This window comes from Bombus terrestris, chromosome 17 (assembly GCF_910591885.1).
Source record: "Bombus terrestris chromosome 17, iyBomTerr1.2, whole genome shotgun sequence".
In the NCBI taxonomy this organism is placed as follows: domain Eukaryota; kingdom Metazoa; phylum Arthropoda; class Insecta; order Hymenoptera; family Apidae; genus Bombus; species Bombus terrestris.
Genome location: NC_063285.1, coordinates 9709311 through 9731894, shown reverse-complemented (window position 1 = coordinate 9731894; position 22584 = coordinate 9709311). Strand labels below are relative to the sequence as shown.

The window sequence follows — 22584 nt, the reverse complement described above, 5'->3', positions numbered from 1 at the left end:
CAGCTGAAAAGCAGCCGTTCAAACGTCTACGCGGTGGCAACGATTTCTTCAAGCCATTCGACGAAGCCGAGCAACTGGCTCGGCTCTCGAAAAGCAACACGCGTCTTGCCTATCGCAATGAACTTTTCGAATTAAGCGTTCGACGATGGACAAATTTCGCGAGTATCACGTGGAGCGAGTGACGAGCGGCTCGAGTTTAGAGCAAACGACGAGTAGTCAGATTACCATCGATTTCGGTGAAGCTTTGTATAATTGTTCAACAGGCAGCGAATATTTATGCAAATTGGTATTTGCATGAGCTAATTAGTTCGATTAAAATAGTAGGCCCTGGACAAAGACTCGTTTCACGTTGCACGTACTGCACTTTGGATATCTTTTTAATTTTCTCGTAATATGCAAATTCTATGCACTTTTGCGTCTTGAAGCTTCCCGCGAGTGCACAAAAATCCGCAATTTGCTCATTAGCCGATGATTATCGGACGATCGAATGTATACAAAGCGAACAAAAATTTGTTTCATCTTTTATCACTGTTTATCTCCAACGCTATCATTTACATGGCAATGAGCAATTACGTCATAACGAGGAAATTCCGTTACGTGTCCTGTTATACAACGTGACTTAGAATTTCGGACAATTTTTTTTTACACACTAAACCTCACAATATTTTTAATTATTTTCAACGTGCTGCATATTCTGAGCTCATAATTAATATTGTAGGTCACAGACGAAATGCTTTACACGCGTCACTAAGAAATTAAAGAAACCTGGGTTATCTTTCTGGCCATACTATTTAATTATTTTCAATGTGCTGCATATTCTGAGCTCATAATTAATATTGTACCTCATAGACGAAATGCTTTACACGCGTCATTGAGAATTTAAAGAAACCTGGGCTATGTATTTTAATTATTTTCAATGAACCTCATATTCTGAGCTCATAATTAATATTGTAGGTCACAGACGAAATGCTTTACACGCGTCATTGAGAAATTAAACAAACCTGGGCTATCTTTCTGGCCATCCTATTTAATTATTTTCAATGTGCTGCATATTCTGAGCTCATAATTAATATTGTACCTCACAGACGAAAAACTTTACACGCGTCATTGAGAATTTAAAGAAACCTGGGCTATGTATTTTAATTATTTTCAATGAACCTCATATTCTGAGCTCATAATTAATATTGTAGGTCACAGACGAAATGCTTTACACGCGTCATTGAGAATTTAAAGAAACCTGGGCTATCTATTTTAATTATTTTCAACGAACCTCATATTCTGAGCTCATAATTAATATTGTACTTCACAAACGAAATGCTTTACACGCGTCATTGAGAATTTAAAGAAACCTGGGCTATGTATTTTAATTATTTTCAATGAACCTCATATTCTGAGCTCATAATTAATATTGTACGTCACAGACGAAATGCTTTACACGCGTCATTGAGAAATTAAACAAACCTGGGCTATCTTTTTAGCCATCCTATTTAATTATTTTCAACGAATCGCATATTCTGAGCTCATAATTAATATTGTACCTCACAGACGAAAAACTTTACACGCGTCATTGAGAATTTAAAGAAACCTGGGCTATGTATTTTAATTATTTTCAATGAACCTCATATTCTGAGCTCATAATTAATATTGTAGGTCACAGACGAAATGCTTTACACGCGTCATTGAGAATTTAAAGAAACCTGGGCTATGTATTTTAATTATTTTCAATGAACCTCATATTCTGAGCTCATAATTAATATTGTAGGTCACAGACGAAATGCTTTACACGCATCATTGAGAAATTAAACAAACCTGGGCTATCTTTTTAGCCATCCTATTTAATTATTTTCAACGAATCGCATATTCTGAGCTCATAATTAATATTGTACCTCACAGATGAAAAACTTTACACGCGTCATTGAGAATTTAAAGAAACATGGGCTATCTATTTTAATTATTTTCAACGAACCTCATATTCTGAGCTCATAATTAATATTGTACTTCACAAACGAAATGCTTTACACGCGTCACTAAGAAATTAAAGAAACCTGGGTTATCTTGTTGGCCATCCTATTTAATTATTTTCAACGAACCTCATATTCTGAGCTCATAATTAATATTGTACCTCGCAGACGAAAAACATTACACGCGTCATTGAGAAATTAAAGAAACCCGAACTATCTTTTTGGCGAGGAGTGTAATAACCGTGTCGCGAGACATTTGCCACGCGCCAATGAAGAAGATCGCCCTCTTTGCATACTCGTACGATATCTGCGTGTATTGTAGCACGCGGCACACGTTACTCGCGATATAATCGGTCCACGTCAGGCTGGTTGCTTCATCAATCATAAAGGAACGACTAGCGAGCAGATGATGCGAAAGACGTCGGCCCGTTATTGACATACCCGGACCAAAGGTATGCCGGTCTCTTTGATCGGAAGCTCGACTGCCAATCGACGAGAATGCCGCGTATTCCATAATTCCGTCGGGAATATTCGTAATGGGGGAAACGAGGTATTCGACGAGACAGGACTGTTCGATGATGCGGGAAAGTAGAGGAAAATGTTAACGGATGACGAGGAGTTTGCGAATTCAGACAGAACACTTTGGTTCTCACACTCTGACGATGAGATTTCGTATTGTATTTTTCTTTTCTTTTTCTTTCCTTTTTTTTTTTTGCAACGGGACAAAGTTTGAGTTGAGTTTGTTATTTAAGTTTGTTACTTTTAATTTTAATTTTAGTTTGTTTACGCAAAATTTGTACTTTTATAGTGGACTGCGAATTTTAATTTGTTTACGCAAAATTTATGCTTTTATAGCTGACTGTGAATTTTTGTGCCTTCGTGGAAATATATTTGATAATTCATATAATATTAGTGTCAGCAATTTTGTAACGTATTTAACAATATACGTAACACAGGGAAATATAAAAGATACGAAGTGAGGTACTTGTTGCAATATTTGGTGGCCGAAACGAATTTCTACGTAGGTTTCGGTTGCTCAGGTATCTCGATGAAAATATAGAATTGCATTGTTATTAATTAAATGAAGAAGACATTGAAGTTTTAGTGCGTCGTGTCTTCTTCGCGAAATTGTTCGAAATGTACGTTTCTACTACGTGATGATAATTAGTGAAAGTTTATTTCGTTTGCAAGCTGAAGAAAAGCTCGATCTTCGTAGGGTTAAAATTATGGAATCTTCTGTTACCATTACGATTAAGAAAAATTCTTCAATTCCATTTATGACGTTTCGACTAATAAATAGAAAATGGCGTGAATGTTTAAACAAATCTTCGTAAAATTAAAATTATGGAATCTTCTATTACCATTACGATAGAGAAAAATTCTTCAATTCCATTTATGACGTTTCGACTAATAAATAGAAAATGGTGTGAATGTTTAAACAAATCTTCGTAAGATTAAAATTATGGAATCTTCTGTTACCATTACGATAGAGAAAAATTCTTCAATTCCATTTATGACGTTTTGACTAATAAATAGAAAATGGCGTGAATGTTTAAACAAATCTTCGGAAGATTAAAATTATGGAATCTTCTGTTACCATTACGATAGAGAAAAATTCTTCAATTCCATTTATGACGTTTCGACTAAAAATTGGAAAAGGCGTGAACCTTCAAACAGAAAAATATACTCGGTGGTAACTTATTCTAAACGCTTGGTTGAAATATCAAAAAGTTATGAGAAGCGCGAAAATATATCGTAAATATACAATGGTTCGGAAAAAGCAGAATATCCCATCACTTTCTTTATTCGCATTTTATGCAGAATCTGCCTTAAAGATAAAAGTCGAAGTTTCCGAAGGTTAGGGTACTTCGAAGTTTCGAATGGCCAAATGAAAAACTGGCATAGTGGCGCGAATAATCTTTTATCCAATAAGAGCGCGCGTTTCGCCTTGTTGTTTAGTAGAAATTTATCGTATAATTACGCGTCAACTTGGTGCGGTACACCTGCGGAATTTTAACCTCGCGGTTATTTTATTAATAGGTTAATTCTACTTAACTATTTTAATAGCAGCAGATATTAATTAAGCGCATATATTATTCTCTGATATTGCTAATAAATTGAATTTCAGCAAAGTAGGTGAATTATGATGCGAGATAAACTATGAGTTACTTGCGAGTACCTTACAATGAAATTTAAAATAGAATTTATGGGAAGACAGCAAATTGCTATTAATATCTGCTATTTTGATCGCCATAATACCCGTTTGCAATTAATATATCCAAGTTCCTACGATCATACTTGCTCCAAACTTTTCTAACATAATCACGACACTCCTTACAGCATAACGAAATTTCCAGATGGTTCGTACAAAATTTTAACAGGAGTGCAGATATTTTCGCGAGTTACTACTTGCAAAAATCATCGACAGATTTTCTTTTCCCATTCGGAAATTAGCTGCAAAAATATTTCACGATCGAGTGACCAGTGTGCAGCAAGTAAGGATTGGCAACTAAGTGATTGCGGATTTTGTCATTAGGTGGTATTGACAAAACCCGCAAGCACTTAGTTGCCAAGCCAATAGATATAACACGCACAACCTGCAAATAATTTTGTATCGTATCGTTTCGCACGTTGCGAACGTGTGACGGAAAAGCGAGACACGTGACGGAACTCGTGAGTCGCGTCTTTGGTCTTTGGTTTGTTGGGCGTTTCGCGCGTTTCCACGTCCACGAGAGCTGAGCAATAGGAATATCGCAACGATATTCGGGGCGCACGATTCTCGCCACCTCCGTAATGGAAAGGACGTCGGAGGCGGAGGACGTCGGCGAACAGGAAGCGGCGAACTAGTTATCAAGGAAGGTGAACTTGCCTGCGTATATTCACGGGCCGACTGGTTAGATTGAAACTGTCAAACTTTGCCCGTCAAGTTCCAAGTTTCTTGCCGTTGCTTCCGGCCATGTTGGTCTGCTCGACAGATAGTTTGCGGTGCCGTGGAAATTTGTTCTTTGAGCGCGTATTTGTTTTCCACGTTGTTTATATCTTTGTAGGTGTTGCAATACGCTGGTACAACGCGACGAGATGTTTAGGTAAAAATTGATTGAGAAGTGGAGGAAATGCAAACCTGCAGTTTTTTAAATTTCGAAATGTATACCATAAATTAATTTCTTACTTTTCGACCATCGTTCCATGTAACATACGCAGGTTTACATTTAAATGCAAAATTTATATTTCTACGTTGTCAATTGCTTTCCATTTGCAGAATTTGATTATTAAAGATACGTACATCGCGCATAGTTAAATACGGTCAGCACGAACACGATGATCGAGCGTGTACATCACGCGCGAGTACGAACAGACATCGCGAAGACAACGAAATGGCGCAAGTCGAAAGTAGCGATTATTTGATCGCTTGATGGTTTTGAATAAATCGTACAGGACTGAAATGACCGGATCGTAGGGACTTGGAAACATTTCGCACCGAACCGACACGACCGAGATATTTCTTTAACTTTCTCGTTAATTAGCGTTACAAAGTAGCGGTATTTTTACATAAATCTTGCTATTTCGACTTATTGGAGTCGAAAGTAACGTTTCTTTGATCGCTGGTTGGTTTTGTGTTATTCTTATGATTAGGACTGACACGACCGCGTCGTATTGAGAAACATTTCGCACCGAACCGACATGACCGAGATACTTCTTTAACTTTCTCGTTAATTAACGTTACAAAGTAGCAGTATTTTTACATAAATCGTGCTATTTCGACTTATTACGGTCTCATGTAACGTTGATTTGATCGCTGTAGGGCTTTTGTAAAAATTGCATACCTCGGACTCAAATGATCGAATCGAACATCGTAACGTACAGATTTATGTTTGATAATGTAATTTCTATATGTACTTGTGGTAGATTTTCTTTCCTTTAAAGATCTTCTGACGATCCAGTGACAAACACAAACACATTTCAAAAGTCTATGCACAATGAGTAGTTTACTGGAAACGGGCGCGCGATTAATATTGTTGCGCTTATCGCGCGCGATCGCACGAGAAACGAGAGTACACATTTCTCTGCGGCTATCTGTTATCTTGTATCGGCGATAGCGCGGAGAATGCGGCCGCTGTCACGATACACAATCACGATTTAAGGATTCCGGACTCGGTCGTATCTACTGTCCCATAATGCCAGCCATTTTATGGATTCCTGTCGTTCTACGATTTATTCTACGTTTATTTCCTCGCATAAACTTTTTGTTCCCTGATTTTCTGACGCATACGCCTCGTGCTGCTAACGAATGTCGCTGCACTGTACGGAAATAGCAGGTCGTTGCATATGAAGTAGACGATTTCAGCGTAAAATCGTGAAACGTTTGGCAACTAAATGTCACTGTCTTATGTTGTTATATTACGTTATATTAGGTTGTCCGAAAAGTGTCTTTCTTTTACAGACACGTCTTCTACAACGATGCATCTTTATACGAATATGAAACCTAATCTGTCGAACGTTGTGATCTTTATTTTAATAGAACAAAGTGGATCGTACGTAATTTGATAAAATAATATAAAATGGAAAATATTGTGCGTCTATTATTTCCTTCTAAAACGAAAGCAACTTTCCGGACGACCTAATATTATGTTACGTTATCGTGCAACAAGTTCGTGCCACTTGTTCCTCCGTTTGGTACAAGCTTTCCATTCCGCTGTGATTCCCATTCTGTTTAAATACCAAAGAACAAGTGTTTCATTTGGGAATATCAAAGATGACAAACAAAATCTTGCAAATATTCAACCAACGAGCCTTATCTTTCGTCGAACGTAAAACGGGCCACGTCTTGATCTTCTCCAGCTTCGCTTGATGACCCCATTTCCAATTTCTTTTCGAACATGTCCCTGTGCAGGCGGAAGAAATCAGGCGCAAAGCCATTTTTGCATATAATTGCCAAGTCGGGAAAAATAAACCACGTACTTGAGACGTGGAAATGCGGATAATATGCGAAAAAACGAATCGCCACGGAAGACTCTGGAGACGAGAAAATTCCTTCGTTCTTGCCTCCGCTTAATTAGCGGTATTTCCATGTTAAATACTAATTTGCCGACTGCTACACTCGACGACAAACGACCCTCGTCGTCGCTTGTATTTATTTACGCACTGCATGAGACATTTCTACAAGTCTTTTATCTCCCAAAATTTCTCAGTTAGCTGGACATTCAACGATCCTTATTCAACGATGATCCTGTCACTGCCAGGCGAAGGTCATCGAAAATATGAATTTGCACCAACACCGGTAGCATAATCGTTCGCCTGTAGCCGATCGAAGCTAATAACAGAGCCGATGTGCGATCGATGACGACGTTAAATCACGGCAGTGTCCCATGCGAATCGAATTCGATACGAAGCCTCGCACGGCCGTCCATCTTGGCGAAGGGAACGGGGACATAATCGCGTTTCATTTGCCGCGTGGGATCTTAGAAGAGGCACTGGGGCTATCTATTTCTGGCGGACTATCGGTTATCTTGTATCGGAGATAGCCGCGCGGGGAATGCATCGCGGCAGTGTGCACGCCAACGATTTAAGGGCTGCGGATGTGCAAGGAGCTATGAATTAGGTCGCCAAAGCCATGCGGAACCCGCGTTAATGTTCCCGGTAACGGCACTCTGGTTAATTTCCCCCAACGCTCCACGTCCTGCTCGATCGTCTGCCTATTTGTCCGTGATCGGTGCCGGTCAATGCGATGTTAATGGGATTCTTCAAGGCGACTATGAAGAGCCTGACAGCTTGGACTACAGCTCGTTGGGAACGTCTTGCGGTTTAGCTCGGGAAAATTTAGTAAAACGAAGGCGTAAAGTCTCGTTTACGTTGGCGAACGATCATGTGGGTCGTTAGGAGGAAGAAAGAAGAAGCTGGTTGATGTAAGAAACGAGCGTTAGCTGGTTGTTCGGCGAGTTGAAAAATCGCAGGTAAAAATCCACGCAAAACTTTGCACGGCCTTCGATGTAAAAACCTGGGAATTAACGAGCTGTTGGTTTAACAAATTGAAACGTTTAGTTATAGCCACATTGTGTTTCACGAGGTTCTCAAATGCGAAAAAGTAGACAAATTTTGGAGCCACGCGCGTATGATAAAGACACTGAAGGGAAGAATATAATTACTATAATATAGAATATAATTAATATATTATAATAAATATGGGAAATTGAAGAAGGCTCACGTAACGGGAATTTACGTCTCCCGTTGACGTGCTTGCTCGCGATCGCGTCTCTCTGCGAATGGTCGATAAAACACGGTTAACCGGTTAAAAGGAAACGAAAGTCGTTGAAAGGCGAATGACAGCGAAACGAGCATCGAAACGAATGGAAATAAAAACTAGGCCGAGTAAATGAATCCTGTCCAACTCGGCCGATGATTGTTGACGCGAATAGAATCGATTCGACGATGGCGAATACGCGGCGGTGTTAAATCGACAAACCGGTATTAGGCTCGCCTCTCCTCTACCGCCATGTTAACGCGTAAATAATTGCATTAGCGACCCTATAGCGCGTAATACGCGATGAATGTCGCTGTATACCCAGAACACACTAACGATATTGCTCTCACGTCCGTTCGTCGATGTATTTGCTTCGGGACACCGATGGTGAACAACGAAATCGACCCGAGTCCGCTGTGTTTCCGCTTTTAACGAGGTTAATACGAGGCCTCGTGCAGATCGTTTAGAGTGTCCATCATCCACACACGGGAAAAGTTGATTCTTTCACAGCCGTCGCACGCTTGCAGACACAGCGTGAATCTCGTGTACAGTAGTCTTGTACATGGAATCGAACGGATGTTAGATCTGAGATGGATAGGTCGTGACAGGTACAGTTGATGTACAAGATTTTTGTCTTCCTCAGGATTTTCTTTCAACCGTCTGAACCGCCCCCTTCTTCTTTTCTAGGAATCGTGAAAAACAGGACTATGGGTGCTGGGATTCGAACCTGGGTCTGGAGCGTTCGTGGCCAATTACGCTAACCACAGCGCTGCCATCGTCCGGCTGAGGATAGGGTCCTTGTGTAGCAACTCATGGAACAGGATCCGTTGGAAAGTTTGCTGTCGAGTGCCGCTACAGATCAAATGGCAAGATCGTTTAGAGTGTCCATCATCCGCACACGAGAAAAGTTGATTCTTTCACAGCCGTTGCAGGCTTGCAGACGCAGCGTGAATCTCGTGTACAGTAGTCTTGTACATTGAATCGAACGGATGCTAGATCTGAGATGGATAGGTCGTGACAGGTACAGTTGATGTACAAGATTTTTGTCTTCCTCAGGATTTTCTTTCAACCGTCTGAACCGCCCCCTTCTTCTTTTCTAGGAATCGTGAAAAACAGGACTATGGGTGCTGGGATTCGAACCTGGGTCTGGAGCGTTCGTGGCCAATTACGCTAACCACAGCGCTGCCATCGTCCGGCTGAGGATAGGGTCCTTGTGTAGCAACTCATGGAACAGGATCCGTTGGAAAGTTTGCTGTCGAGTGCCGCTACAGATCAAATGGCAAGATCGTTTAGAGTGTCCATCATCCGCACACGGGAAAAGTTGATTCTTTCACAGCCGTTGCAGGCTTGCAGACGCAGCGTGAATCTCGTGTACAGTAGTCTTGTACATTGAATCGAACGGATGCTAGATCTGAGGTGGATAGGTCGTGACAGGTACAGTTGATGTACAAGATTTTTGTCTTTCTCAGGATTTTCTTTCAACCGTCTGAACCGCTCCCTTCTTCTTTTCTAGGAATCGTGAAAAATAGGACTATGGGTGCTGGGATTCGAACCTGGGTCTGGAGAGTTCGTGGCCAATTACGCTAACCACGGCGCTGCCATCGCCCGGCTGAGGATAGCGTCCTTGTGTAGCAACTCATGGAACAGGATCCGTTGGAAAGTTTGCTGTCGAGTGCCGCTACAGATCAAATGGCAAGATCGTTTAGAGTGTCCATCATCCGCACACGAGAAAAGTTGATTCTTTCACAGCCGTTGCAGGCTTGCAGACGCAGCGTGAATCTCGTGTACAGTAGTCTTGTACATTGAATCGAACGGATGCTAGATCTGAGGTGGATAGGTCGTGACAGGTACAGTTGATGTACAAGATTTTTGTCTTCCTCAGGATTTTCTTTCAACCGTCTGAACCGCTCCCTTCTTCTTTTCTAGGAATCGTGAAAAATAGGACTATGGTTGCCAGGATTCGAACCTGGGTCTGGAGCGTTCGTAGCCAATTACGCTAACCACGGCGCTGTCATCGTCCGGCTGAGGATAGGGTCCTTGTGTGGCAAGTCACGGAACAGGACACACACGTGGGCAATTCTAATCTTCCGATGTTTCGTACATTAGAAGCTGAGTGTAAATGAAGCTCGCAGGAAGAACGTGGCGAGTACGTCGACTATTTTATCTTCCTGTCGATCTACGGTATATTTTTATATAAATTGTATAAATTCATGACGTATGAATTTATGGCATTGGATATGTAGCAGACATGTTTAAATCACAAATTGAGCTGCGAAGAGGAAGGTGCACAAGTACAAGGAACAAGTAGCAGTGGTCAATGTACGATCAGACGTGTGCGTGGAACGAGGCTGCTGAAAATCCAAAATATTACCACGTTTCTCAACATATTTGGCGAATTTGTCTTCGCAAACTATTATTAAAAACGTATCTTGTTAACAATTTGAAGACGTTTATGCAAATTCGCATTGTTATTAACGCGACTGAGGACCCAGAACCGAGACAGACGTTGTTTCACCCTGCAAATATCTTACACTGAATATCTTCTACATCCGTGAAATTTTTCCGACACATTTACGTTTCTTACAAGTGTAATGAGATTCGATGGGAGTAACTTGATGCGAGCAAAGGGCACAAAGAACAGAATCTTCCCGCTAAAAGAAAATTTATTGCGACCAGGTGTCCTCATACGTTTGATTAAAAATAGCAATCCTTCTTTGACAGGGGACGACTGGGAAGAAATTGACACACGGTTTTAATAACAGATTCAACTCTATTCGCGTTATTTTCCTTTCATCGAGGATACATTAATATCCGATATCGAGTCCTGGCAATAGCATCGTGTTTAATATTAAAATAGACGACGGGACAAACGCGGCCGCTTCAAACAACATTATACGAGCAGAATGAATACGCGACCTTTCGTCGTGCGCTCGTTCGATAAAATGCACTGCGGTGTCGATAAAGTGGCCGCGAAATCGCGCAGCTATTTACAATAAAGTTTAATGAACCGACTCGACGACAATGACTATCGACGTGTTTTCAATTGCCAGGAGAAACGAAGCTGCACGGGCAAACGGCGTGACAGCTATTGGAAAACATTTCCAAGCTCGCGAAGAAACGCCGCGAGACTAATATCTATCGTCGCGTGGCTGCTCACATTCCTTTCCGTGTTCACGCTCCAATGAGAAAGAATTCAACGAGGTTCACGAAATTCTAGAGGCGGATCGATGATGAAAGACAGAGAGCCGGCCAACGTCGATGCCGGGCATTAATATTTCATGAAGTTTGCCCGACTCAGACTTGCAACCTCCATAAATTTGCAAATTCGAAAATAGAAAACCGTCTTTTATCTATGGCTTTGAATTCTCGAAACAGTAAATCGCAGAGAAGCGGAAGACAGATCTGGGCAGCGAGAATTTGTACGGTTGACGAACGATCGAGAATGGAGCGAGCGTTTCTGAGAGGTCTGAGAGATCTGAGACGTTGAAAAGTTACTCCGAGACTTGCCTTTAAAAGAAATTTAACCCTTTCAGCGCTGCGTTGTCCGACTGTTCACTTTTTACGAACAACCACACCGTGAGCTATGTATTTTTTACGAAAGACATTGTAGTCTGCTACATATTTTGGTTTTCGCTTTGGTTTGTCAGTTTGATAATTAGTTTTCTTTCGTTTCAACGAAATCGTCAGAATGTGAGGTGGATAACATCCGTACGTCCTTTTTATCACACCACTTTTAGCCTAAATTGAATTCTTCTGTGAGAATGCATTATCGCGTTCATAGCGTTCAAAGGGTTAAAGGTACAAAAATGCATACAATGCAGGTGACACGCATAATGTGTGCGAAGAATCCAAAGTAGAGTACTCGTGAGTGAAATCTCTATTTAAGACTAGAACTACAAGCTATTTGTACAAAACCAGTGAAAATGACTGGTCTTTAAAAAATACGTAATAATAGAATATTTGTATATTTATTGATTTATTATTTTCTCACAGAAGCAATTCCATGTTATATAGTACATTTTTGCTATTATTAATCCATCTGCGACCATGATCGACCTAAACGAGGGTTGGCACATTTATAAAATTGTAGAACAAGTCGTTTTGACTGCTGTGGCATTTCTAGCGTCAGCATTTAGCGATCCAGCGATCGATCCGCAATTTTCCTGATAACTGATGGTTCGATGAACAAATTGCAGGACCCTTCTATCATACACTTCGACAAGTACCAGTCATTTTCACTGGTATTGGTATAAGTAGCCTCGATACAAAATTATTTTCAGTTTGAATGCGTAAAAAACAAAATAAAATTCGTTATATTATTATTTTAGTTACCGTTGCGAAAGTCATTACGTCATTGCGGAAAGAAATATAACACGAAGTAGGAATTTGGAAATAAAATTGTAAAACCAGTCGATTTGACCGGTGTGGTATAGTTGAGCGCATACTAAAAACACGTGAATTCGCATAAATATCCCATAAGAGGCCTATGTAATTATTATCATTGATAATCTTCTGATTAAATACGCGATGAAAGATAAAGAATTTCGTAGGAATTCGAAAACTGTTCTTTCTTTATCTCCACGAATCTCTGCGTTTCTGGCGTCGGCTACAAAATACATGTACTTGATGAACGATTGCTAAGGAACAAATATCAATAATTACGTTACGTGTGATCGGAAATTCTCTAAGCACTCGCAGTTTAATTATAAATACTCGAGGAAAGTGTTTTTCGAAAATAACGTTATCCGTTCGCTGGCTTCGTAACACCAGACTGCAATATCAATTTCAATTTAAAGAGGACCGTGGTCGTGTTTCTGAGCGATTTTTACAACGACGAACGAAAATCCATAAACTGGCGCGAAAAAAAGGTAGAAGACACGCAGCAAATACGGAGAGAGCAGGCGGTTTGTTTGCGAATGCAGAAGTACGCCAGCGTGCAAGTATATTCCCAAAACTTGTTAAGCTCTCTGCCTTCCTGGAGAATCATTATTAAAAGGGCTGGATGCGCGCAAGCAGAAGCTTATTATTCGCTTCGGCGTTGAATAAAACATGGAGGAAACGGGAGCGCGTGTGACGAGCGATTTAAAATATTCAATTGAATGCACGCTAGAAGCGGCAGGCTCTTTCCCTGTGGAAGCTTCGTCGATTTTGATCCACGGCAAAGTAGTAAATTACACGTGCGACACGAAATTACCGGAAAAGGTAAGTGGCTTACAGGTATACTTTAGTCAATTTACAGTAACAGCACACGAATGTTAGCAAACTGTATAAATTAATGAGTGAACTAATGACCAGAAGCGATACATATCGTCTGCTTATAGAAACAACACGTAATAGAATTTTATTGTTGCAATAGGCAGCATCGCGACGATGCCCGAGACGCAAGGGGCGTTCACAATAGCGACACGATACCGAAATTTCGCCGAGATCATCGTACAAAATTAAATCAAAAGAGAGTCATTTTTTCGTTTAAGGCTGAGCCTTTCGTCCAAGTTTCCACTAATATCAAGTAATTATTTCTTAAACTAGTGGCGGCGTTAATTTCGAAGAAGCTTTCTTGTTTGATGTGTATTTTAAAGTCTGAGGACGAATAACTTTTGCGCGAACGTTTCGTTGAAAAATTTTGTCGAATTATTATGCTACAATCAGTCTCGTTGTAAAAGATGAAATTATTGTATTTTATACTCGTCAATATTTGTTAATCTGAATGAGATTATTTTATTTCGTATCCATTAATTATTTGAAACCAATTTTACCACGTGATAGTTATAAGTTAATAATAGAAAATGCACAGGTTTTATTCGTCGGTACGACACTGTACATTCAATTGGAAAATGTGTGTGAAAAGTAAACAAGTGTCGGAGTACTCACGACTACTCGTCGTATCATTGGTCGCTTGTAATTTTCATAAAATTCAATGCATTTCACGAGCCTGTGCAAACCAGATGAAACGAATGAATCTCATTTACCTCTTGAACCTTCCTCAGGACGATGATCTTGTGCCACTGATTATCGTCGAACCGGATTCGGACTGGCTTTATGTGCAGATCTAATCTTCCTTTAGCCAACGTCATGCCCACGGCTGCCCCTCCGTCTCTCAGAGATACGGTCAGATAATCATCTCCCTGTCCTGCAATGACACAAAGAAAGAAAAAAAAGCTAGGTTACTTTGATGTGAATGAAACAGCAGGCTTGTGGTTAAAGTCCCGTGGTCTCGTCAGCAGCCAGTGGAAACCGAAACGCGATTCAAATTGATCTTCTTTGAAACGAAAGTTGACCCGAGTGAACGTAGGATAACACGCAGACCCAACCAACACAAAGCTCGCGTGGCAAGGATTTGGCAATTCTTAGCGCGTTGCTCGGCAAACGAATAAAACCTATTTAATACGAGGGAAATTCGCGTCTGGGGGTGCAATTTCAAAGAAAAATTAATCCCAGTGAACTGGCTGTTTCCCTCTGAGGGCTGCAGGTCGCGCAATGTCGAAAGATCGGTTCATCGTTCGCTGAAAAATTCTCTCGTCCGCGAGAGCATTCCAAAGGAGAATTTTCCAAACTGTTAATTCTACGTTTGTAAAATGAACTGTACGACGGAACGCCTGGTTCGACGCAACGTTACTCGCGTTGTTCACGGTGTACTACGTTTTGTGTGTGCGATGGCTGTGCCATAGGCGAACTTGGATAAACCGCATGGCCAACAAACGATAATCGGGCAAACAGCAACATATTCCTATCTCTGATTTCTCGTTAATACGTAACTTCGTTAACCCTTGCGCGCGTAAAGAGCGAAGGTGTGCAATGAGATTATAATTGGCGTTAATCCGGCGTAAATGTAAGATACACAGGGCCGGACGTGTATTTAATCCGGTGTGTAACCCGGGCATAATTATACGATGCCGCAGACTCGCCTGCGCCCTTTACCCGCAAACAATAAAAATAAAGTGTCGTTTGCCGCGTCTTAATCCCCGGTGCGCGTAACGAGCTCGCCGATATACCGAGCATAATCCGCGGGCTTTTCAGTTCGTTCGCCATGATAATTATTAACGACGAACTGTCTCTTTTCCTCCTGTTTCTGGCCGAGTCGAACCGGAAACGAAAACCGGCCAAACTAATGGTAAGCGGATACAGGCGATTTATACACGTCGTTTCAAGTTCTAATCCAATACGAGCTCGATTACCGAGAGAAATTGTCGACGGTTTGACGAGACTATATTTGCTCTTTTTGTTCCCCTTGTGTGTTTTCTTTTTTCTTTTCCTCGTATTTTTATTTCGTCCGTTTTTTAGTCTATTGTTTGAAGCGCGGCTGGTGAAAACGGAACGCTGCAAATGACATTATTTCCGCTTGTTTTCCCGCGGTTAATGCTGTTTCATTATTATCGCCGAGCAGATTTGTAACCGCGAAATGCACCAGTTTTATCAATTCGTCGCAGCCTTCTATTTCACATTGGTTTACTCCGTTCTCGTAACGATATCATTTTTCAGGCAATTTGTATTTGATTTTTCATTAGATCGTTTCGTTTTCTCGTTCTGGGAAAAAATATTTAAATGATCCTTGTGGTTGAAATAGTTTGATCGCGACGATGGTGTGTTTCTTTTCTATTTTTCTTTTCATTGAACCAACGGTATACATTTTATTGCTATAGTATTTAGTTATCGGATAGTCTGTTGAAGGATACTTATGGAAAAACATTTTCAGAAGCAGGAATTCTAATTTGAATAAAATGAAAGTAAATAAGAAAATAATTCTATTGAAATGTCAATCGATCAAATACAGCTGCTACGTAACGACTAGGTTGAAAAGTAAACGCTAATCATGCACACGCATACTATGTTTTAGCAGAAATTGAGACATTATCAAACGCAGAAAGTTTCAAACCCATTAAATACGAATGAGTTACGTAACTAAATAGATTTTTAGAATTAGAAAATAGACTCGATGTCGCCTTTGGCAATTACATTTTTTGTCAATTGAATTGTACGTTGTACGTTTTTGAACCGAGTTGTACGAAATTTCAGTTTAGAAATATCTTTGTTCGATAAACATGTTGGCGTAAAATTCTAGTCGAAAGAATTGGCATTTGCCAGAGGCGAATCGCATTAAGGGGAGGCTAAGGTTAATTCGTACAAAAATAAGGCATGTTTTTGTGAATTATTTGTGACGATACAGTTAAGATTTCTTTGCTAAAACCAATAGTATATTAAAGTATGACATTCGAAGAATATTGTATAAAATTTTCACGAAGAAATATTCAGAAATACAGCAATGACAGCAATTATTCGCACGTGCCTCGGAAAAAAGGTAGAATTCGTATAATCTTCCATATTCTAAATATCATAACAAATATCTTACTTGGCGCGTATTTGATATCAGGTCGTCCGGAAAGTTTCTTTCGTTTTAGAAGGAAACAATGCACGCGCAATATTTTCCATTTTGTATTATTTTATCCACTTTGTTCTATCAAAATAAAGATCACAACATGTCATAAAACAGATTAGGTTCCATATTTGCATAAAGATTCATCGTTGTAAAAGACACTTTTCCGACAATTTAATATTTGAATTTTCCACAAATGGAATAAACACCTGTGCTATCTCTTTATAATTTTTACCTGTCCAAGTGACACGAAAGATATTTTTTAAGATATAGCCGTTTCATACAATGCAGACTGTTGCAGACTGCTGCATTAGAACGTATCTATCGCTAAATCAGAATAATTGTCGAAAACAGTAACGCGCAATGTCCAATTTGGAAAACGAATTCTTCAATAATTCGATTGTAAGATATATCGATATAATAATATCACGACTAAATCAATATTCGTCACACGCCGCTACGAATTTATTCGAACAATTAATATTCGTTATTTGCGTCAGAGAATGGCAGGGCGCGTAGATATCAGCGCAATAATTAAAGTACAAACACGTTATTCCACCTACTAAACATTTATCAAACTAAATTAGATATTTCCGTAGGAAAATCAGCTGAGTATTTTTAATGGAAAATAGTCGCAACATTGTCATACTAATTGTATAGCGCGGTAATAAAGTGTCGTATCGTTATTTATTCATTTATTTGCATATCTAATTTATTCATTTTGATTTACGAATTCTCGTGTACAAACAAGTATAGGCAAATGGGAGAATATTTTGAGTGAATGTTAATTAGCGAAACATTGATGGCCCTACGCTACAATACGTAGAATAATTGAAAAGCTCGGAAACGACGATTAAATGGAAACGCAGGCCGAGTGCAGTAAAACAGATTTGTGTCGTAATAATTTAGAATAATATTTTCATTCTATTCTAATCGTTTCTACGTTAATTAATTTAATTTCAAGCAACGAAGGCTTATGAATGTAAACTAACAGCGGCTTCACAACATTCACGTGGTCTTTGACACCTGTCAGAAATTCGAATTACGATATTTTCACGTAAATTTCCCATTTCCTTCAGTCGATTTGTCTGTTTATTGCTTGGTCATCACGTCGTCTTACAGAGGAAAGAAAAAGAATGATCTGTTACGGTTTATGACACGTATCGTTGGAGTGCCATTTTTACCAAACGTAGCGCGGCCATTTCTGAAAGTCCCTTGCCACCGAGGTATTTGCATTTAAACCGTGACCGCACGCTAATTATTCCGGAGTTAAGGCGTGTAAAAAATGCAGGCTGCACCGTAGACTTAATTGCAGCCGGCCATTTGCATACGCCTAACTGCATCACGCGTGCATCGTCGTCTCTAGCTGTGCCAAGGTAAAACAAGCCTTTCGTTCGCGATCCAGAGAAGCCAAGATGCTCGGCAACGAGCGAGATAACGAGCTACCCTGATGCCTCGCAGCAATTTCGAAACTGGGAAGCGTCGAAGCTGAGAAACGATTGCTGCGATTATATCGCGTTGGCAACCAAGTGATTGCGGATTTTGTCATAAAATGGTAATGGCAAGATCCGCAATCGTTTAGTTGCCAATCCAAGAATGTTCGAAAATTAAACAACTCGAAGGAAACAATTGTGAATAAACCATAAAGGTACAAAAATATCCATTGAGATTTAAAACGATCAACGACAAAAATAAAATAAAATTGTGCAATACATTGGGTTGTCAACCAAGTGATTGCAGATTTTGCCATTACCATTTTATGGCATTTGCTTGGTAATTGTGTGCTTCGAGTTGTTTAATTTTGGAAAATCCTGTTTCTAACCCAATATATTTATAATTTTATTCAATTTTTTGTCGTTGAACGTTTTAAACCTTGATGGACATTTTTGTACCTTTATGGGTTATTCACAATTGTTTGCTTCGAGTTGTTTAATTTTGGAAAATCCTGTTTCTAACCCAATATATTTATAATTTTATTCCATTTTTTGTCGTTGAACGTTTTAAACCTTGATGGACATTTTTGTACCTTTATGGGTTATTCACAATTATTTGCTTCGAGTTGTTTAATTTTCGAACATTTTTGGATTGGCAACTAAGTGACTACGGATTTTCTCATAAGATGGTAATGGCAAAATCCGCAATCACTTACTTGCCAACGTTTCTTTGCTTCTCTTACGCGTCTATATTTCTCTGATACATTCCTTAGTATTTTTATTTATTATTTATATTTTTGCTTATATGTAACTTGTTGCCAACACGATAGTACGCGCGTTTACGAAAAGTTTACCGCGAGCTGATAATATCGAGATGAACCAGTTAGCTACGCAGCTATCCAAAACTTGAATAAATATGAAAAAATGAAAAACAATGAATTACCATTTACCATAGAAACTGGAAATTTCAGTAAAAAGTAATATGAATGAAATTTACTATTATGTTTGCTTTGCATTCCCCTAAACTTGTTATGTATTTTACTTAAAAAAAAAAAAAAAAAAAAATACAATATACACAAAATAGAAACTCGCGTACAGTTCGTTCGTATTACGTTAGCCCAGCGTTTGCGCTATTATACTTTCGCAAACAATTTTTTAATCGCAAATTTCCGGGATAATACACGAGCGAGGTAAGATAAGAGATATTCTACGCATTTCGTCGGTTTGTTATATTTTATTACACTTCGAAATTCCACGAGGTTTGCCTCGTTCTCTCGCATAAATCCGTTGTCGTGCAATCGAGTTTCCCCGTGTAGACGTAACTCTGTGTGGTGTGCACATTCTGCGAAATACTTTGTTCGGGGTAATGGAGTTGTATATAGTTGCAAAAAGATGATATCGCTGTAAAGTTGGACATGCAACTGAACGCCGTAGCTTAGTATAATAACGTAGTTTGATTCTAAATTAGAAGACCAGATAAATCTGCTACAATGGACGCAACAATTAGGGATTGTATGATATATATATACGCACACGTTAATTGCCGATAGCTTCTGATATTTTCCAATAGCATTGTTATACATTTCGGATACTCTGAAGCGTTTGAAAGCCAAATAAGCGTACGATGCTTTATAATTTGAGCAAAAATCTGTGTCAGATTATCTTCTATTCGCGTAAATCGATCAACTCGAGCAAACAGAATTGGACATTGGGCGTTAACTTTCGCCAATCGTACGACTTTTTATTTTTCTTTCTTTTCTTGCAAATATCAAATAATTTGTCTGTCCCCGTGTTATCTATGGAAATGATAAATTGAATTATCGTAGCTGATGGGACTGACGATTAAAGATAAACAGTCGATGGAGTTGCAAATGTTGGCAAATGAAATAAATATGAAATAAAAGGAAAGATATACCGTAGGAAATAAACAAAGGGAAATGGGAATTCCATTTAATTTTACTTGCGAAAACCATCCTTCATGCGTTTATTCTTCGCAACTCTCCTTTAATACAATTAGTTCTTCGTGGAACTTCATATCGAAGTCCAAAGTGGTTGAAACTTTTAACTTGATTATTTGTTCCTTTCGTGTATATTACATCCAAGCACTACGAACTTAGTATTGTGCATAAAATTTGCCTACCAATGGCGTAAACTTTATTACAGTAAGTCGCACGAGTTGTTGAAAATCTTTGAATTGAAATTATATATTTCAGAGAATAATCGAGATAAGAGAATTTTATATTCGGAATTGTCAAGCTTCTCCCACTACTAGAAATATTCATAAATACGTCTGTAACGTGATATAAATATTTAGAAATATGTACTTAAAATAGCATAAATGTTTATACTGTAACTATCGAGTTGGCAACTAAGTGACTGCGGATTTTACCATAACATGGTAATGACAAAAGCCGCAATCACTTAGTTGCCAACTATAATAGAAATAGAAAGCGTTGAAATGCGAAACAATGTGAACAAACGTGTTGCCGCTGCATTGTAAAGACACAGAGAACGAGACTGAAATGGCAGAAGTGTAGAGAATAGTAAATTCACTGGCGAATGCTTATCGGCGGAAATTCGAAAATAAGATGAGACAACGGAAAAGGAATCATCGATGTCGGTATGAAACATTAACAGCTAATAAAAATAGAAATTTGTTAATTACCGGCTGGGCAGGAAGCGCGATTGCGTCCATTGGCTGTTTGAACAAAAAAGCTTTTATAAATATAAATTTAAGAAACACCTTGTGTTTTATGAGACATGAATGAAGATGGAGCTAAACATGGAAAACTGCATCCCGAACGGCGTGTGAAAATGAAAAAGAATCGCCTTACAATAGCACGATATTTCTTTCGCATAAACCAAATCGGCCGTTCAATGTTTTTCCACTCTGTGTCTTGCCATTTTGCTTTATCTCGTTGCACAACGTAACGCTGCCATGTTCTTAGGACAAAATGTTTATACAGCGGGTGGAAATTAAATTGTATACTACGTAGCTATGTTTGCCACTCGCGGAATTGGAAATTATCGTCGGTGAGAAAGTCGTACGCACGTGCATTCGCTGTGCAATGCTCGTACGTGTAGCATTCGCGTCACTACGTCAGCTATGAAAAACGATATCTGAAAGAAGATTTCGCGAGAAACATAGTTTCGTAATGCGTGCGAATTTTATAAATTTGATATTACAATTTTAATTTTCTCTACGCCCTTTAATTTTATCATACGGATTCTCAGACTTTGATAAATTTGCATAATTTTGCCAACTTTTGCAAACCTGAGGTACGTTGGTCTATGTGAGAAACCTCGACGTATAAAGCCCCACACAGACATCTTAACACCCACACGCTCCGCCTCGTTGCACATCGTTGTGCAAAGCAAGCCCATTTTGCCGCATCTCAAAAATAAATCAACCCTTCCATCAGCCTGGCCTTTAAGCCCGAAAAACACACTCCCCGGCCGTAGGAAGTAAGAGCGATAAAAGTGGCGCTTTAAAACCTTCCTGCACTCTCGTTATGATAATCGTGGCGCGCGCTAAATTAGTCACCCGTTTCACGGGATAACGCGCACGATATCCCTGGCGAGGGCAGATTAACGCGCTAGATATTCAGCAGAAGTAGAATTGGCCGATAAGTATCGCGACCAGCGGAACGTAGTATCTGGTGCAGCTGCATCGTAGGTGAAATCAGGGCGAAAGAGAGAAGGAGGAGGCTGCGGCATCGTGAACTCGAAATCTATACGCTAGCGTTCGCGCGAGTACGTTCCGCAATGCTGTAACACGCGCGTCTACAGGTCGTTGGGCGTAACGCGGTCAGCCGGGTACGCGGTGCTCGGCTGCACGCGCCAAAATAAGTAGAAAATGGAAAATAACATTTTATTGTCCGGGAACCTGGTTTTCCAGAGAATCGAGTTTCCACGTTCTTGTCAAGTACACTCGAACCTGCTTGATTTCGCATAGCGAGAGTCAGTTGCGAGTATAGGCGCCTCAAAGCCGTGGAATTTATTCAAAAACTCTTACACCCCTGCTTGTGTAAATTGAAAAGTGAACAAGCATAAAGTGTGTATGCCAGGTGTACCGTATTGCACGTGTAGGAAGTATGCAGATGTACGATGGAAATTAAAACACGCGTATAAATAGGCTTGTTATGTACAGGGTGTTTGGCTACAGGTGTCAGAAAATTTAAGGGCTGATTCTTGGAGCCAAAATAAAACGAAAATCAAGAATACAAAAATCGCGTTTTCGGCTTTCTTCTTTGGTTATCGGCGATTAAAGAGCGACCAAAATACGCCTGCACGCGGGCAGCCCTCCTTACACGAGTGAAAGGAGGTCGGCCTAAGCAGCGGGGCGCACAGTGATCCTCAAACCGAACACACGGGCGCCAGGCTACCTCGTGCGAGTTATAGGGGAGAAGACCACGAAATTTAGAGACGCAAACGACCGCGTGCCACGCATTGCAAAAGAAATGGTAGATTGAACATTAAAGCTGCTTGCTCGTGGAAATGCGCAAGAAAATCGACCGTACACGTGTGTAAGGCATTGTTAGGCGAACTTGATTTTTCTAAAGGGTATACTCACTTTTGACT

At 39.8% G+C, this 22584-nt stretch overlaps 1 protein-coding gene and 1 long non-coding RNA gene across 12 annotated transcripts in view; one reads left to right on the top strand and one right to left on the bottom strand.

The window, feature by feature from the left end:
- The window catches only part of LOC100646013 (neurexin-1), a 636909-nt gene that overhangs the window by 304996 nt on the left and 309329 nt on the right, over positions 1–22584 (bottom strand). For 6 of the 10 annotated variants that reach the window (XM_048413687.1, XM_048413689.1, XM_048413690.1 and 3 more), the window contains 2 exons: positions 20669–20701; positions 14169–14329 (listed from right to left, as the gene is read on the bottom strand). In XM_048413687.1, the coding sequence (XP_048269644.1) occupies positions 14169–14329; positions 20669–20701 (194 nt within the window). The remainder of the gene's footprint in view (positions 1–14168; positions 14330–20668; positions 20702–22584) is intronic. The other 4 variants (XM_048413691.1, XM_048413694.1, XM_048413696.1 and 1 more) reach the window with 1 other exon arrangement.
- LOC110120030 lies at positions 6523–13995 on the top strand. Of its 2 annotated transcripts, XR_007227020.1 has the most exons (6): positions 6523–8807; positions 8887–9220; positions 9300–9633; positions 9713–10046; positions 10126–10345; positions 10443–13995. It is a non-coding gene; the product is annotated as an uncharacterized LOC110120030 (long non-coding RNA). The 2 variants fall into 2 exon arrangements; XR_007227019.1 differs by having other exon boundaries at positions 10126–13995.